The sequence below is a fragment of the Peromyscus maniculatus genome, chromosome 7 (genome assembly GCF_049852395.1).
Source record: "Peromyscus maniculatus bairdii isolate BWxNUB_F1_BW_parent chromosome 7, HU_Pman_BW_mat_3.1, whole genome shotgun sequence".
Classification (NCBI taxonomy): domain Eukaryota; kingdom Metazoa; phylum Chordata; class Mammalia; order Rodentia; family Cricetidae; genus Peromyscus; species Peromyscus maniculatus.
In genome coordinates, this window is record NC_134858.1 from 57,206,863 (window position 1) to 57,224,875 (window position 18,013).

The 18,013-nt window shown below is 48.7% G+C and overlaps 1 protein-coding gene across 3 annotated transcripts in view; it reads right to left on the reverse strand.

Moving 5' to 3' along the window:
* Positions 1-2,042: 2,042 nt before the first annotated feature.
* Thsd4 (thrombospondin type 1 domain containing 4) overlaps positions 2,043-18,013 on the reverse strand; it is a 579,159-nt gene continuing 563,188 nt past the window's right edge. For all 3 annotated transcript variants that reach the window (XM_016003663.3, XM_076575392.1, XM_006971466.4), the window contains 3 exons: positions 14,130-14,309; positions 12,463-12,607; positions 2,043-8,031 (listed from right to left, as the gene is read on the reverse strand). In XM_016003663.3, coding sequence (XP_015859149.1) covers positions 7,889-8,031; positions 12,463-12,607; positions 14,130-14,309 — 468 coding nt within the window. In that variant the 3' untranslated portion in view covers positions 2,043-7,888. The remainder of the gene's footprint in view (positions 8,032-12,462; positions 12,608-14,129; positions 14,310-18,013) is intronic.

The window sequence follows — 18,013 nt, forward strand, 5'->3', positions numbered from 1 at the left end:
TGACTAGAAGGAGAGGGGGCAGCAGCTTAGGCACAGCACTGTTTCCAAGGGGCGCTGATGACATGCTAGGTGGGGTAGAGTCAGAGCGGAGCTGGAGGCACTTCCTAAAGACTCCAGCCAAGGATGGTTGCCAACGGCAGTCGTCACGATTTGCTTTATCAGGAACCAAGATGAGCCGAATGATTTTGCCAAATAGCGACCAAGGTGAGGTCAGCTCAAGGGGAGCTGGGGTTCCATTCAGCCTTTTCTGTAGTGTAACCATGCTGGGGAGGCTACAGAAAGGCACAAAACTGCGGTCCTGGGAGGTGACCCACACCTCTGACCTCTATTCTCACGGCCAAGGCAACGTCTTGCAGAAACCCGGAGGCGGAGGCTCCTGTATACAGGGCTTGGGCATTATTTTCAGATTGGCTTTCTCCCAAATGGTATCCAAGGCCAAGGGCTGGGACCCAACTGTGGTAGTTGGAATGAGAATGCCCCTCATAGCCTCAGGCATTTAAACACTTTTTAATCACAGCAACAGAAAAGTACCTAATATATCTAATGCCCCCAGCAGGGCTCAATTCTTCTTCTTCTTCTTCTTCTTCTTCTTCTTCTTCTTCTTCTTCTTCTTCTTCTTCTTCTTCTTCTTCTTCTTCTTCTTCTTCTTCTTCTTTCTCTCTCTCTCTCTCTCTCTCTCTCTCTCTCTCTCTCTCTCTCTCTCTCTCTCTCTCTCCCTCTCTCTCTCTCTCTCGTTTTTCAAGACAGGGTTTCTCTGTGTAGTTTTTTGGTTCCTGTCCTGGATCTTGCTCTGTAGACCAGGCTGACCTTGAACTCACAGAAATCAGCCTGGCTCTGCCCCCTGAGTGCTGGGATTAAAGGCATGTGCCACCACTGCCCGGCTTGCTCAATTCTTCTTTTGGGAGGAGTTCTGGATGTCACGTAGACAGATCATTGTCTTAGTTAGCTTCAGCTGTCAACTTGACACAGCCTAGAGTCATTTGGGGGAGTCTCAGTTAACGGATGACCCAGATCAGATTGGCTTGTGGCTCTGTCAGTGAGAGAGTCTTTAGACTGATGACTGATGTGGGCAGCCCCATCCCTGGATATGGTCCTAGGCTGTATAAGAAAGCTGGCTGAGCATGGGGCAGTGAGCCAGCCAGCTAGCAGCATTGCCCCATGGTCTCTGCTTTAGTTCTTGCCCTGACATCCCTCAATGATGGACTGCAACCTGGAAGTGTAAGCCATATGCCACCCCCAGCTTGCTATGGGTCACAGTATTTGTTACAGCATCAGAATGAAACCAGAACAGCCATCCCTGGGGAATTCGGGCATGTGGATTTTGCCCTCTTGAATTCAGTAGCGTTGATTCTCCATAGGAGATCTGCACAAGATCGTGCCCATTAACTTCTGCCGTGGAGGGGGAGGTGCTCACTAAGTTTCCCCTTCCCTGGGGCTATGCAGCCATCGCTGGTGACCAGAGCCGTTTTCTTCAGTGGCTTTAACCACTCACAGGTTGCCCATGCCCTGTATCAATCTCATTGGATCACCCAGTTAGACTCAAGTGGGACTGTTCTGGGTTCTCAGTGCTTTATCTGAGGTCAGCAGCAGTTTATTCATCTCTCGGGGAAAATTACACACAGGTGTGAACAAAGCAATGCGGTGGTTTGAATAGGAATGGCCCCCATGGACTCCTACATTTGAATGCTTAGTCACCAGTGACTGGCACTGTTTGAGAAGGATTAGGGGGTGTGGCCTTGTTGGAGGAAGTGTGTCACTGAGGGTGGGCTTTGAGATTTCAAAAGCCCATGGCAGGCCTAGGCCGTCTCTCTCTCCCTCCCTCCCTCCCCTCCCTCCCCTTCCTGCAGATCAGGATGTAAAACTCTCAGTTACTGCTCCAGAGCCATGCACACCACCATGCTCTCCACCATGATGATCATGGACTAAGCCTCTGAAGCTGTAAGCAAGCCCCCAACTAAACGTTTTCCTTTATAAGAGTTGCCTGGCTCAGGGTGTCTCTTCACAGCAGCAGAACAGTGACTGAACAAACAAGAACACAAATATGTTAACTATTTACCCAGTTTATTGTATTTTTACAATAAAAATAAATTAGTTGTACACAAAATAGTGCTGAAAACAGCCCATATTTGCTCATATAATTCACCTTCTGCTCGCCTCCTCCTTCTATAATAACTTAACACTGTAAAGGAGACACGGATTGATGTTGTCCTCTGTGGGCTTCTCACTCCCGGGTCTGCAGTTCACAGGTCAGCCTCGAGGCCCCGGCCCCAGCAACCCCCAACAAGGACCCCGGAGCTGTCACCAGAGCTGAGATGCAGCCACATGTCCCCAGCTTCTCCCAACCCCCTCAGCCCGAGTCGTCCACGGCTCTGACCTCCTGAGCACCGAGGCTGGTGAAGCTAACAGCTGGCCACACTGAGAGGGGATGAGAAACACCCTGCCCTTCTCCAGGTGTCCGGGTGTGAGGAGAGGGCGGATTATATGAGGAAATAGAGTAGTTAAGACAGAAAGGTGGCAGTCTTAGTCAGGCACAATATGGGGGGTTGGGGAGACCCCTGAATATGTCAAAAGTAGAGTCAGTTATATTCGATCTTAAACCCCCAAAAGTTTGTACTAAACTTAGAATAAGACACCGTGGGGCAGCAACATACCAGGAAGCTGAGTTAGTATGAGCAAATGATTTTATGAAAATGTGGATGGCATATGTAAATAAATACCTATTAGGTCCCTTTAACAATGAACATATTCTAAATAAACAGAACTATTTTGATGTCGCAATCCACTCTGCAGATATAGTTCAGAATACACATTTCCTATAAACATCTTGTATTTACAGAGAACATAATAATAAGTTATAGCAAAGTATATCCTTCTGTCGGGTGGATATTGGGGGGCTGGGGAGGCAGGAAAGGGGGAGTTAGCGGGTGTAACAGAATGGATTTTTCTCTCACTGAGACCAGGGGCTCATCATCTCAAGAGGCGGGGCGTTTCCGAACTCTTGGGGTCACTTTCCACAGCACGATGGGTATTCCCATCGGAACGAGGATTCAGAAAAATAAAGGACAGTTTGGGGTTGAGAGTTACTCTTTGTCAGCAAGGTGTCCTTCCAAAAGAGATTGGAGGTGAGTGTCCCAGGCTAGTCAAGGCTGCCTCCATGGAGGTGTATGACCCTAGGCAGGCAGTTAGCTGGCCCATGTCTGTGTGTTCTTTTTGTGAAGCACACATATGGAGACAGCTCTGACCAGGCTGACAGTGGCTGCCATATGAGGCCACATGCTACTCACAGGAAGGGGCGCTGAGGGGTTTCAAATGGTGACAAGGTGGTAGCAGTTACGAACAAGATGAAGGAGAGCAGTCACCTGCTGCCTCTAAGCAGACGTAACACTCAGAGCAGTGTCACATGGAGAGCCATAGAACCCTGGACTTGGAGATGACCTTGAACAGCGTGTTGCCAAGAAAGATATCCAGATCCCTTCCCACATCCTGACATACCCATCCTGTCTCCACTGCCACGTCTAAGGAGAGGCTACTGTCTCCGGCATCCCTACACCCACAGAAGGTTCTAGCTTGCAGAAGTTTGTTATTCTGTTTCACTGAGGATTCTCAGGGAGTCTCGTCTGCAGATGTCACATCTCAGAAGTCCCCCGCACACACACACAATGTGTCTAACAGTCTGTCCTCTTTATCAGGGTTGGAAAACCCCACCTAAACGTGACATATGAGCAGTAGTCTTCCTACAGACATATGTATCTTGACTTCCACCCATGTTATCTCTGTGGCCTTGGTGGCTTGTGGAATGGCTTCTACACAGACACACGTGTGTGTGCGTGGTGGTCAGAGGGCAGCACCAAGTGTTGTTCTTCAGGTGACATCCACAATGCTTTCTCTGAGACACCGTCTCTCACTGGCCTAGAACTTGCCAAGTAGGTTGGGCTGGCCACCTAGTGAGCCCCAGGGACCCACCTGTCTGCGCCTCTCCCATGCTGGGATCACAAGTGAGTAGCACCACATCTGGCTTTTTGCATGTGGGTTCTGAGCCTTGGACGTTGCAGCTGAGGCACCATGTTTATAGAGCTGGCTTACTCATCCAGGCATCATTTATATTTTGACGCTTCCTCCCCACTTGCTTGAATCATTTGAACTTGGCTGAAATTCTTCCCTTTCAACTACACAGTTATTCTTTTAATCCAAAGATAGGCGTTAGCTGCTTCCCAGTGAACTAACTGTTGAGATCTGGGCTTTCTCTTCACCTTTTATTTTTTATTTTTTGGTTTTTTGAGACAGGGTTTCTCTGTGTAGCTTTACACCTTTCCTGGAACTCACTCTGTAGCCCAGGCTGGCCTCGAACTCGCAGAGAACCATCTGCCTCTGCCTCCCGAGTGCTGAGATTAAAGGTGTGCGCCACCACCGCTTGGCCACTTTTTATTTTTAATAACTCTTTCCAGACTCCTCTGCCCCTAGCAGTTGGCTCTCTGAGGTGAGGGCATCGGCCAGTTTTCTCCTAAGACATCTAAGCCACACACACAGACATACATGTTTTATCTGGCAAGGATCAGATGCCGGCCTCCACCTGCAGGGCTGACAGATCATTCGCCCTGTGGTGATGTAGTCTTTCATTCTGTTCCTCATATTTACATAGGAAAACTCACATGCCAACTCAAAGACAGCTATTAATAAAACAAGGAGACTATCTTGGACAGGTGTTAGCAGTGTCTGGAGTTCTCCACACCACACAACAAGTTAAGCTAGCATCTCCCACTTTCCAGCCCTCTGGAAAGCTACCTTTTCAAGAGAGAGTGTTGGGTGTAAACGCTCAGAGAACAAATAGATGATGCGTACTAACAGCAAGGAAGGAGGACAAAACCCAGAAATCCTGGGCTGACAAGTGATGCAAAGGAGCAGCTGGGGCAGCTGTGAGAACTCCCTCCCTGAGCCAGACAGAGATGGAAGAGCAAAGCTCCCAGGCTACGAGGTTGAGCATGGTTTACGAGAAGGGAACTGCTCCCTCTAGTGGTCAGATGGCGTATTTGAGGTTGAGCATGGTTTACGAGAAGGGAACTGCTCCCTCTAGTGGTCGGATGGCGTATTTCCTGCAGGCCCTGGGAGGTAAACCGAAATAGACTCCACAAGGGCTGCAAGAAAGGTTCTTTTCTTCCACTCAGTGAGAGAGAAACAGCACATGCTTTTCATTTGGGGCTTTGTTGATTTTTGTTGAGAAAGACTACACAGTAGCTTTAATTTATCTAATTTTTCATTCAGAGCTGGGGATGTGGCCCTCTGGCTCACGGCGGGGGATAATCAGTATTGAAATATAGATTTCAATTCCACGTCACAGCCAATGAAGGGAATGTGGAGAGTCCTGAGAAGGAGATAGCAGATAAAGAACCATCTTTGGGTACAGGCATCCCTTCCTTGGTGATCACTGGGGATCCCCAAGGCCCCACCGCACACACTGTGGTAGGGAGAAAAGCCGTACAGGTGATGGAAGATGAAACCAAGACATTTGCCAGGTTGGCCTTCTGCAACACAGAGGTTAATCGACTCCATTCTAGAAATCTATAACCTTTAAAAAGTGACTGAACTCCTGAGCACAGCTCATTTTTCTGGAAAAATCCATTGAACTCAGGTGAGGTGTTTCTTTTTTCTTTTCTTTTTTTTTTTGCCTGAAGACCAGGGCCTGACCCTTGGCTCTGACCTACTCCCACTCCACAGGCGATCATTGCCCTTTCTAAGAACTATGAGGTGATGTCTGAGACACTGGACAGACAAAGCCATCATCAATCCAGCCCAGCCCTGAGAATTTGTGAGTTGGAAGGACCAGGATGCTCATTCTCCACAGAGAAGTTCTTTAGTCCCTGTGTAGTCCACTGTTGGTGGCTTCAGCTGAGAGGACATTTTCCTTCCCTGGAGCTAATGCCAAGCCTTGTTTTAACCCACAGACCATGCATGCCTTACCCTCTGGCAGGTACACAAACACCTTCCAAGGAAACCTTCAAATGACTGGCTTGTCCAGCAAGATCTGAGAACGGCCGCACAAAGGAAAAGTTACCTGGGATGAGCAAAAGCATGCAGTGAGAGGGGCCGGGAGGGAACCGGACAGAAGCTGTGTGTGCCGTGGCTTCTCTTCGTGCTTAGCATGGTAAGCGTGCGCTCTGCCTGGCTGTGTATCTGCGTGCCGCATGAACCCCAGGAGAGGCGGAGCTGCTGATGGAAGTGGTGCCTGGCTTCCCAGGCAGAGATGGATGCTGGGAGATCCTCACAGAAGGCCAAAGCCAGTGGATCCCAACAGAGTGTGTCAGACCAGGCAGGTGACACTATCCCCATGGCTGTGAATGATTGCCACACTGCCTGGTGCAGGCAATGAGCTCAGGGAGGGACCCTGGGCTAAGGGTATGTGCTTGCTTTAAGAGAAACATGCCTAGGATCCGAAGTAAGAAAAAAAAATATTCCCCTTAATCGTCTCCCCCAACCCCTAGAGATGGTTCACCTTTCAATATGCACTGAGACCCTTCAGGCCTGGGGCCTCTGGAATTACAGGTGGGTAAAGTGATTCAGTAAAGATGGGGAGGACTTCAGAGCTCTGTCTCCCAGACCCGCATCATTAACATGGATCTCGATGGTCAAGTCTTGTGGGAAGTAAGAGTCATGAGTCACAGGGGAGGGGAGGGGAGAGAAGGGAAGGGAAGAGGAGGAGGGGGAGGGGAAAGATGTGAGACTACCAGAGAGAGAGAACCCCTTTAATCAACCCACAAGGGCCAAATAAGACTCCGCCTTTTGCAACCCGGAGATTTGCTGGGACTACTGGCTTGGCTTTCCGGCAGGTGGTACACCATGAAGAACCCAGGAGGGATGGTGGAACAAGAGCTTGTGGGCTTCGGGAGTTTGTTCCAGCTCCAGAGTGGCCCAGAGAATCGCTGGCCCCCTTCTTGCTCTCCCTGTGGCTTTCTTGTCTTGTGGGACGGTTCTGTTGAAGATGGAACTTAGCAAATACCACAGAGTCCTGTCAGCAGGAGCTGCGACTGAGGGAAGGGGAACAGGGGTGTGGACATCTTGAAAGAACTAAGTACTTGGTTGAGGCAGCACTTGGGGACAGAGCAAGGGCTTCAGAAGCCTGGGTTCTGTTCACAGAATGCAAAACTTCTCAGCTTCCTGGTCAGATAGGAAGCCCCGTTCATCCTTTAGACTACAGGCCTATGGACAGGCCCCAGGCTGGTCCCTGGAGGTACCGTGGGGTGAGATTATGCTCAGCCATCTGAGGTAGGTACTCAGCCCTGCCACAAAATGGCAGGCCAGTTACCTGAGGTGAGCCTCAGTTTCCTTGATAGTAAAGTGGGAACACTTATTCAACCCCTGCCTCCCATTCTATGACGCTGCGGCCTCCAGCGAGCGAATGTCTGAGAATGCAAGTCCCCGCTAGACAAGAAAGCTTTCTATTGTGAGATCCCTCTGTCCTGAGGCAGGAAACAGTCTATTGTCATTAAGAAGGTGACAGGCACAGCTGGGCTGAGGTAACAGGGATGCACAGGTCTCAGCAAAGCTTGTTGGTGATATAGGATGGGGTGCTGTCCTCTCTTGACTTTCCGGAGGAGTGCTAATTCTGGACAGGCCAGGGGCACCAGGAAGGAGGCTGTGCTTGGCCATTGGTCCAGCACAACACTGGGATGAGAGCTGCATGCACTTGGCTGCTTGGTTTTCAGTGGGCGCCATTAGCAGGTGCCAGGTCCCAAGGAAGGGAATCATCAGGACAAAGCAATGCACAAAGGGCCAGCCATGGCTCTCTAACATCTTGGGGACCATGTGGTACTCTTCAGGAAGGTGAGAGTGGGGGTCCCCGGTGGAGCAGCAACCAGCCGGGTGCCCTGCTTGCAGCCCCAGGAGAGCAGGAGTGTTACCGACTCCCCAGGAAGCCTGTGTGTCTGTTGGCCACGCGGGTGCAGGAGGCGCAGCAGGCGGTCTTGTAGTAGTTGTAGACACAGAGGCGCGCCTGGACCACCACGTTGCAGTTGTAGTACTTATCCTTGCAGTTTTCGTCTGCAGTGGGAGAGAACAGAAGAGTCTCCTGAGCCCAAGAGACAGCCAGGACCGGTGGGAAGAGAAAGGGCGGGGGACGCAGGGCTTCCTCGGGGCCCTGTTTCTTTCTTTTTCTTTCTTTTTTTTTTTTTTTTGGTTTTTCGAGACAGGGTTTCTCTGTGTAGCTTTGCGCCTGTCCTGGAACTCACTTGGTAGCCCAGGCTGGCCTTGAACTCACAGAGATCCGCCTGGCTCTGCCTCCCGAGTGCTGGGATTAAAGGCGTGCGCCACCACCGCCCGGCCCGGGGCCCTGTTTCTATCCGTGTGTCTGTGTGAGCCTGAGGGAGCCTGAGGGAGCATGTGCAGAGACCAGAGTCGGGTGTCAGGGATGTCCAGGGAGGGGCCTTGTTAGGGCTCAGTAGAAGTGGAAAGGGGGTTAGAGGGGGTGAAAATGATCCCCAAATATCATATATGTATATGAGCTTGTCAAAGAATAATAAAGAAAAAAGACATTTGAAAAATAAATTGAAGAGCAATTGAAGAAGATATCTGATGACTTTTGGTGTACACACACACACACACACACACACACACACACACACACCACACACACACACACACACACACCACATATGCATGTACACAGTAAAAAGAAATATGTGTTTAAGTGCTGTGGAATGTCTTTCTGTATGCTGTGAATATGTGTTGCTCTGATTGGTTGATAAACAAAGCTGCACTGGCCTATGGCAGGGCAGGATGGAGCCAGGCGGGAAAATCCAAGAAAGACAGTGAGAGAAGAAAGGAGGGTGAGGAGACGCTGCTAGCCGTTGCCAGGAGAAGCAAGATGTAAAAGTACAGGTAAGCCACAAGCCACGTGGCAAGGTATAGATTTATAGAAATGGGTTGATTTAAGATGTAAGAGCTAGCTAGTGACAAGCCTGAGCCATTAGGCCATATAGTTTGAAAATAATATAAGCCTCTGTGAGTTTACTTGCGACCAAGTGGCTTTGGGACGCGGGTGGGAGAGATCCTGTAATCCCAGCACTTGGGAGGCTGAAGCAGAAGGACCAGGAGTTCAAGGCCATCCAGGGCATCATAGTGAGGTCCTGGTCCCAAACTAATAATAATAAAGTAGTGATCATGATGAAGAGATAGAACAGGGATAATGAACACTGAATTTGAGGGTTTCTTCCCATAAAGATGTAAGGAGAAAGGAGAAAATGATCATGGAGGGTACCTAGAATTGGCCTATTTTTATGTCATGTTAAAATAAGTTTAACCGGTGTTGCTTGCATGGCCATGGGTGGGGGGTTATTTACCAGAGCACGGGCAACTTACAGCGGCTACACCACCAGAGAAAGTGACTCCTCCCCCAGCCACCAAGGACACCCATAGTGGCTCCTTGGCTCTTCATGGGCAGGGCCTTACCAGACCGTCCTCCTTCACCTGCTTTTCTGGTCATTGAACTAGGACCTCACTGATTGGCTAGACAGGCTGGCCAGCAAGCCTCCTGTCTCTACCTCCCCAGAACTGGGGTGACAGGCATGGGGAACTGCACCCAGCTTTCAAGGGAGTGCTGGGGATCCGAATTCAGACCCTGAGGTTTGTACAGCAGGCGCTTTTCCCCGCTGAGCATCTCCCCAGGCCTCTGACCATTTCCTCACTTGAGCTGTATGTGACAGTGTCCTTAACCACTGTGTGGCATCTCAACTGAAGAAAAGGTAGACGTGACCCATGGTTCTTGGCCACTGCTTGCTTGCTTGATAGTGAGTTCATGCATTCATTTTTATTATTGGGGAGGATATATCCATGTAAATATATAACTTATCCATTTTCCATCGGTAGACATTTGTTTCCATTTTTTCCCAGTTATAAGTAATGAGTGATCTTTTGAGCATTTTAAAAAGTCTTCTTTCCGGGTTTTAAGATACATACAGCCTTCTAGATGGGATGGCTGCCTGCCAGACGATGTGAATCTATTTGCATTTTCTCTTGGCAGAAGAGGAGAATTCCATTTTTTTTTTTTCTTGACAGGAGGATGGGAAGCCTCAGATGGCCCTGATGCTGGAGGATGGCACTGAACTCCTGATCCTCCTGCCTCCATCTCCAGCGTCCAGGGATGATTCCAGGGGGAGGGGGCCAGCACAGCTGGTTTATGCTGTGCTGGAGATCAATCTCGGGACACCGTGCATGCCAGGCAAGCGCTCTACCAGCTGAAGTGCACCCTCGGGTGGGCAGAACCGTCCCCACCCTGAGCTGTATTTTTGTCTGTCTGGAGGATGCAAGATGATCCTGGCATGATGCGGGGCAAGGTGATCCTGGCGTGATGCGGGGCAAGATGATCCTGGCGTGACGCGGGGCACACTGAAGCGGGGTTTGCCGCTCAGGTTCCCTTTGCTGAGAGCGGTTCTCTCCATGCAATGGTCCACATCTTTCCTGGTTCCTGTGTTGCAAGTTATCTTCTCGGGTTCATAGCTCTTCCTGGCACTTCCTTCACATGATAAGCAGACGCTTGCCATTTTAACATTATTGGTATTCTAGTATTTTTCCTTGGGGTTTGTGCTCTGGGGTTTTCGTTTAAGAAATTCTTCCCTACTCTGACAGAAATTTGTTTTTCCTCAAAGTCTTTTCTTAAAGTTTAAAATTTCTGATTACATTTATTTCCCTAATTCACCAGGAACACCATGGTGATGGTGATGGTGATGGTGGTGGTGATGGTGGTGGTGATGGTGGCGTTAGTGTGTGTGTGTGTGTGTGTGTGTGTGTCTGTGTGTTGAGAGGCAGGCATTCAATTTTACTGTTCCTCTGTACACATAAGTATACATGGACTGTTTCATTATCATTTCATTATCCCCAGACTCATATACTGACCCCATCACATAGCAAGCATCTTTGGTTCATTGGGAACTATTTTATATTTTCAGATTGTCATTTCCCCCTGTGCCAACATGCCTTGATTTGTGTCAGGATAAGTCCCCCAACACCGTTCAGCCTCAAAACTTCCCTGGCTATTCTTTGCTCTTATTGGATACAAACCTTTTGATATATCCAGTTCATATTTGATATATCTAATAAAAAGTCCTGTATGGATTTTGATTACATTGCTCAAGGGCTGGGAATATGACTCAGATGGTAAAAGCAGTTACTGTGTAAGCCTGAGGACCTGGGTTTGACCCCCAGGACTCACATGAAAGAGCTGGGCATGCAGTGCATGCTTGTAATCCTGGTGCTGGGAGGATGAGGCAGGTGGTCTCTGAAGTTTGCTGGGCGGCCAGCCTAGCCTGCACAGCCAGGCACAGGCCAGAGAGACTCTATCTTAAAAAAAAGAAAGAAAAAGAAAAGAAGGGAGAGGAGAGGAGAAGGAAGAAGAGATATGGGAACACACTTGAAACACATCTTAGGAAAATGTGGTATAATCAGTAAAAAGGCCCCTGCGGGCAGGAGGCTTCAGAACAAATATTGATGGAATTCCTATGGCTGGGTCACGCACACAGGCTATTTATTTATTTTCCTTGGCAACACCACACAGTTGAAGCAATTTAAATTTGGATTGCCAATTGATCCTTGTGTTGCTTTTTATAAAGGTTGCATTAGAATATAGCATCAGAAAGGAAAGTTGTCCCAGGCTCACAGACATGGGTAATTAAAGATGGTGAAAACCGCCATATCCTTGGAATTGTCTGTATAGATTTCAAAGCAAGGAGTGACTGCCATAACCAGTTAGTGTATTCTGTAGCCCATCTCCCAGCCAGCACATGCTCGGCAAAGATTTCTCACTAATAAGAAGTGAGAGGGGTTTTGTTTTTCAAACAGGTTTTTATGTGTCCCTGGCTGGCCTTGAACTTGATTATGTAGGAGATGATGACCTTGATCTTCTGAATCTCCTGCCTCTACCCTGGAGGGCTGGAATCACAGGCACATGCCACTGTGCCTAGTTTCTGTGGTGCTGGGATCAAACCTAGGGCTTTGTGCACGGTTGGCCAGCTTTCTGACACTGAGCCCCAGCCGTGATTTTTTCTTTAAAAGCCACTCTGGTTTGGTCTTCTAGATTTAGCTATCGTGTCTTTAGGGGGGGGCGGTACTTCACTTCCAATATAAAATCCAATGAAGGGGAAGAAAAGGAAATTACAAGGTTAACAAAATAGAATGTATAAACAAGACTTTGATGACCTTTGATGTATCTTAAGATGACTGTGTCAAGGTTAAAGCTGCTAAAAATCTCCAGCCGGGAGCCCACATTATGAAACTTGGAGGACACCCCAGTGGGCTGCAGTCTAAAACTGTGAAATTATAATAGCTGAAGCACCCTGAGACTCTCCCCCACCTCCCACCCCGCCATTGCTGTGCACAAGGTCACAGAGAGAACAGGATGAGCCGTTTCCACACTGGATAACTTGACAGAGCTAGAGGGGGCCCTTTCTCTTTTCTCCCGGATGGGAACCCCGAACTCACCAACTTCAGGGACACAGTCCTGAGGGTTACAAGATTCTCTTTCTTCTGGTTTCAACTGGGGGTCACAGAGGCTGCCCGGGGTCATATCATCTGACAGACACCGTACTTCCCGGACTCGGAATCCGCCCTGACAGCTCTTGGAGCACTGTGTGGCCAAAAGAAGGAAAACACCAGGTTCCTCAGCAGGCTGTTAGATCCCCACGCCAGAGTGGAAGATCAGGGGGAAATTCAAACATCTCCAAAACGGGAAATTGAGCGCTAAAATACACCTCCACATGCTTGTTGACCAGCTCCCACACCCAGCAGGTCGGCTCTCTGTCCTGTCTGCCCCCCTCCCGCCCCCTCTCCTTGTAGTGTTTTGAGGGAATTCTAGACTCCCATCACAACTCCCATAGTATTTTATGGCTCCAATAAAAGAAGGAGCCTTAAGCATATACCATTGCTATACCTTATTATTTCCAAATCTATATATTTAGTGGTGCTAGTCCCATTTTTTTAATTTGGTGAATCATATCTATTTAAAAAAAGCTTTTATTTTCTTTAAAAATCAGGGTCATGTTGGAGGGAAGTAGAGATGGATAGATATGAAATGCATTGTGTAAGTGTAGGACAATTTCAAATGGTAAATAAAAAGCATTATTTAAAAAAAAAACTAAATGAAACAGGGGGCTGGACAGATGGCTCAGCAGTTAAGAGCACTGGCTGCTCTTCCAGGGGACCTGGGTTCAATTCCAAGCACCCACATGGCAGCTCACAACCATCTGTAACTGCAGTCCCAGAGGATCTGATGTCCTCTTCTATGGGTACTGCATGCAGGTGGTGCACAGATATACATGTAGGCAAAAAACCCATACATACATATAAAAATTTAAAAATAATAGTAATAAAATGTCAGGATCCATATCTCAGTTACACTTTGTAGTTGGCTGATATTTTTATGATTCTTAACCTAAACTCACAGGTCTCCCTTCCATTGTCTTATGCTTGTTTATTTTTAATTTTTAAAACTTAAAACAAATTTTCTTCAAGACAGGGTCTCGCTATATCGTCCTGGCTGGCCTGGAACTCGCTTTGTAGACCAGGCTGGCCTTGAACTCACAGAGATCCGTTGACCTCTGCCTCCCGAGTGCTGGGATTAATGATGTGCACCACTACTGTGCCTAGCTCTCTGTGTTCTTGAGACAGGCTCTCACTGAGTCTGAAGCTCGCCATTCTGGCTAGCCTGGCTGGCCACTGAGCTCCAGGGACCCCCCGGCTCCACCTCTCCGGTGCTGGGGTGGCAAGTGTATGCTCCTGTGTCCGCTGACAGTGTAGTAGTCTGACATTATCTTTGAGTCCCTTCAACCACCATTCTCTGTACAATGTTTGTCAAACTGTAGCCCAAGGACACCTGCATTCTGCTTGTTAAATCACAAATGTCTTAGCCAGGAGGGGCCCCGAATCGGTCTTTTCAATCGAGACCCCTAGATACACCCTAAAGCTCAAGAATCATCACATTAGGAAGATGTCTGTGTAGAAACCCAAATCTGCAGGCTTCAGGGTTTCCCGACTGAACAGGGTCCCCTCACTGTGACTACCTAGAGTAGGTGCCATGGGGGATCTAGCCTCTCTTCTTGGGGTGGGCCCAGGACCCTGCCCGGAGCCATCTATGGACGACTGTGACTTACCACGCTCCATTCCGTGCTAAACCATTTAGCTCCACAAGGCTTGAGGTGGCAGGGTTGCTGGCTCGGGGGCTTCTCCAGGAATGAACACTCATAGGGGTCCAGCACTTCAAAGGTGTCTGCGTTCTTCCTAATGCAGATCACCTCCCTCTGCTGCGTCCCACTGCCACACTCGACCGAACACTGGAGAAGAAGCAGAGACAGGTGGCTGTCACATGATGTACAGGGGGAAGAAAACCACGTTCCTGGAGGGACATCCTCAATTCTTCCACCGAGGCATACGAGAAAGGGCAAGACAGAGGATACAAGACTAGACGTTGGCAAAGACGCTGGTAATGTCCACTGCTGATAAAGAATACAGGGGCCAGAGAGATGGCTCAGTGGGTAAAATGTTCGCTGCACAAGTGAGAAGTCATGAGTTCAAATCCCCAGCGTCCATGTAAAAGGCTTTTAGTGCTGGGAGGCAGAGACAAGGAGGATCCCGGAGGCTTGCTGGTCAGCCAGTCTAGCTAACTAGTGAGCTCTAGGTTTAGAGAGAGAACTTGTCTAAAAAAAAAAAAAGACGGAGAGAGATGGAGGAGGAGACATCGACATTGGTCTGTGTGGGGGCTGGGACAACGTCTTGGTGCAGCTGACACCTGACCCCGCACTGTAGCCCTGTCTGTGGGACTCCAGCAGCAGCAAGAGTCAGGAAGAGGGGCCAGGGCCTAGGCCCCAGTGGGTTCTCAAGGACATCCCAAGGAGGGATCCATTTTTGCCCGTGGGTGACAGTGACCTGGGGGCTGTGGTGGTGGTGTCTGCAGGGATGACATCAGCCACCCGACTCGTGGTCCCCTCTGGAGCACACACTGTCCTTCCCACTACTCCATGTCTTCCCGGAGGGGCTGTGCTGCAGCTGATGATCAGTTCGGATCTGGACGTAGAAATAACCTTGGCTCGCACTGGCTGGCAGTCCCAGGGCTAGCAGAACCTCGCCCATCCAGTTTACTGTCCCGTGTCTGCTGTGGCGTGAGTGTGGGCCAGAAGCACGGATTCTTGCACGTGGTTAGGGACAAAGGCATGTCCCAGCTGCCAGGTCAGAATGAATGAATGAACACAGAGAGAAGAGATCTACTTTTGACCGAGTGCTTCTCCACTGCCAGCTGTGGGGGACAGACACCCCGTGTGACCCGACTCCTAAGCTCTCTGTGACAGCTAACCTTGGCTGTCAACTTGACACAACTTGAAGAGCTACCTCTATTAGATGGGCCTGTGGGCGTTTTCTTGAGTGTTAGCTGATGCGGGAGGGCCCAGCCCACTGTGGGTGGTGCCACTTCAGGGCAGGTGGAGCTGGGCTCAGTAGGAAAGGTACCCGACTCTGCGCCTGAGGGAGCCCGTGAGCAGTGGCCCTGAGGTTTCTGCTTTGGCTCTTGCTTGTGCTCCTGCCCTGACTTCCTTCAATGATGGCCTGTGACCTAGAAGCATTGGACAAAATGGACTCTCTCCTCCCCAAGTTGGTGTTGGTCAGAGTGTTTTATAACAGCCACAGGAAAAGCAGGAGACCTCCTGCCAGCCCAAGGAGCGTGTCATTGTCCTCTGTGTAGTAAGACAAGGAAACAGACTCAGGGAGGTGAAATTACCGCGCTAAGGCAGGACTCCCGTAAGACCGGAGCTGAGTTCAGTTATACTGGTGTCCAACAGGGATGCTCATGAAAGTGCACTGGAAATATTTCAGCCCATTCTCTCTGAATCTTTTGATTTTTTACAGATTTTATCAATCAAAACATTAAAGACAATCAAAGAAGAAAACATTTCCCCATGCTGTCTACATAAAAACAATTCACTATAAAATGTATATGTATATTTCAAGGCAGGGTGTCATGTAGCTCAGGCTGGCCTTGAAGTCCCCATGTAGCCACGGATGATCTTGAACTTCTGATATTTCTGCCTCTACCTCTCAAATCCTGGGATTACATGAATGCACAACATGTCTGATTTTATGTAGTGCTGAGGATACCTTGTAGAAGTAACCGTCTTATTAAATAAGAAATACAGCCGGGCGGTGGTGGCGCACGCCTTTAATCCCAGCACTCGGGAGGCAGAGCCAGGCGGATCTCTGTGAGTTCGAGGCCAGCCTGGGCTACCAAGTGAGTCCCAGGAAAGGCGCAAAGCTACACAGAGAAACCCTGTCTCGAAAAAACCAAAAAAAAAAAAAAAAAAAAAAAAAAAGAAATACAGAGCCAATGCAAAGATGAAAGCCCAAGAGGTCAGAGCTAAGAGCCTTACCCTTAACTGCTGCAGCTAGCCTCTTCAGCCAAGAGACCTACTTCCTGTGTATTTGTCTTTATATAGACTTTCTGTTCTGCCTTCTCCTTGGTTGTAAACCCAACCACATGACCTCCTCGTCACTGCCTGTCTGTACAGACCTCCAGGTCTTCTATGGTTGGTATTGAGATTAAAGGCGTGTGTCTCCATGCTGGCTGTATCCTTGAATACACAGAGATCTACCTAGCTCTGCCTCCCAAGATCTGGGATTAATGGCGTGCGCCACCAACGCCCTGCTCTGCTATGGCTTGCTCTTAGCTCTGACCCCCAGGCAACTTTATTTATTAACATACAAATAAAATCACATTTCAGTACAAATAAAATATCACCATAATACCTAGAGCTTCGTGCATGTTAGGCAAATTCTCTACCAACTGAACCGCCTCTCCAGTATGAATATGAACATATATGCACACATATACATATTTTATATGTGTGTGGGTTTTATATGCATGTATGTATGTATACCACATGAGTGTCTGATACCCACAGAACCAGAAGAGGGTATTAACCCCCCGGAACTGGAGTTAAAGATGGTTGTGACCCACCATGTATGTACTAGGAACTGAACTCAGGTCTTCGGCAACAGCAACAGTGCTCTTAACTGGTGAGCCATCTCCCAAACACCCCCCAGCCCCAGTTTTTACATTTTCATCGTCTGTCATTGGCTGCTGTGTTATGTGCACCTAGGATACCCTAATGATCACTGTTATTTTTTTTTATTATGTTTTTGAGAAAGCATCATGTATAGATGAGGCTGCCCTTGAAATTTCTATCTCCTGCACTAGCCCTTGAGTTTTGGGATTACCAGTGTGTCTCACCACCCCCTGCTTGATGGTTGCTATGGTTACAGGTGTGTCCCACCATCCCTACTTGGTTGTTGCTATGGTTACAGATGTCTCTGCTTGACTGTTGCTATGGTTACAGGTGTGTCTCACCACCCCTGCTTGATTGTTGCTATGGTTATGTAATATTTTCCTGGGTAGTGACAAATGATGACATCCTGAATTCATGAGCATACCTGTTGAAGAAATATTTTTTTCTTTGGATAATCGATTTTTTAAAATTTTATTTTGAGATAAGGTCTCACTAGTCCTGGCTGTCCTGGAACTTGCTCTGTCAACCAGGCTGTCCTTGAACTCACAGAGATTCACCTAGCTCTGCCTCAGAGTGCCAGGACTAAAGGTACGTGTCACCATGCCCAGCTGATGACTACTTCCTTCAAACTGACCCCAGGCTATGGTGACTGGGGAAGGACAAATGGGTGTCTTCTGCTTCCTGCCTTTTGCTGTCAACTTTCTTTCCAAAGGGCCTGTGTCCGTCACAGGGCAGAGCCAGCCAATTTGATCAAGGCCTGATTTTAAAGCTACTTAAAAAAATTCTCTATGGAGCCAGAGTCTGAATAATGTGTAAATCATGACCTTCAGCCAAAAAGGCCTGGAGAACCAGCCAGCCCTGGGAGCCAGATGCTAAATGGGGCCAAGAACTCAAATCCAGGGCGGTGGTGGGAGATGGATGGGGTGGGGTGAAGTAGGGCCTGTGACAGGGTAGTCAGTGGGATGGCTCTGGGTTCAAGTTCAATG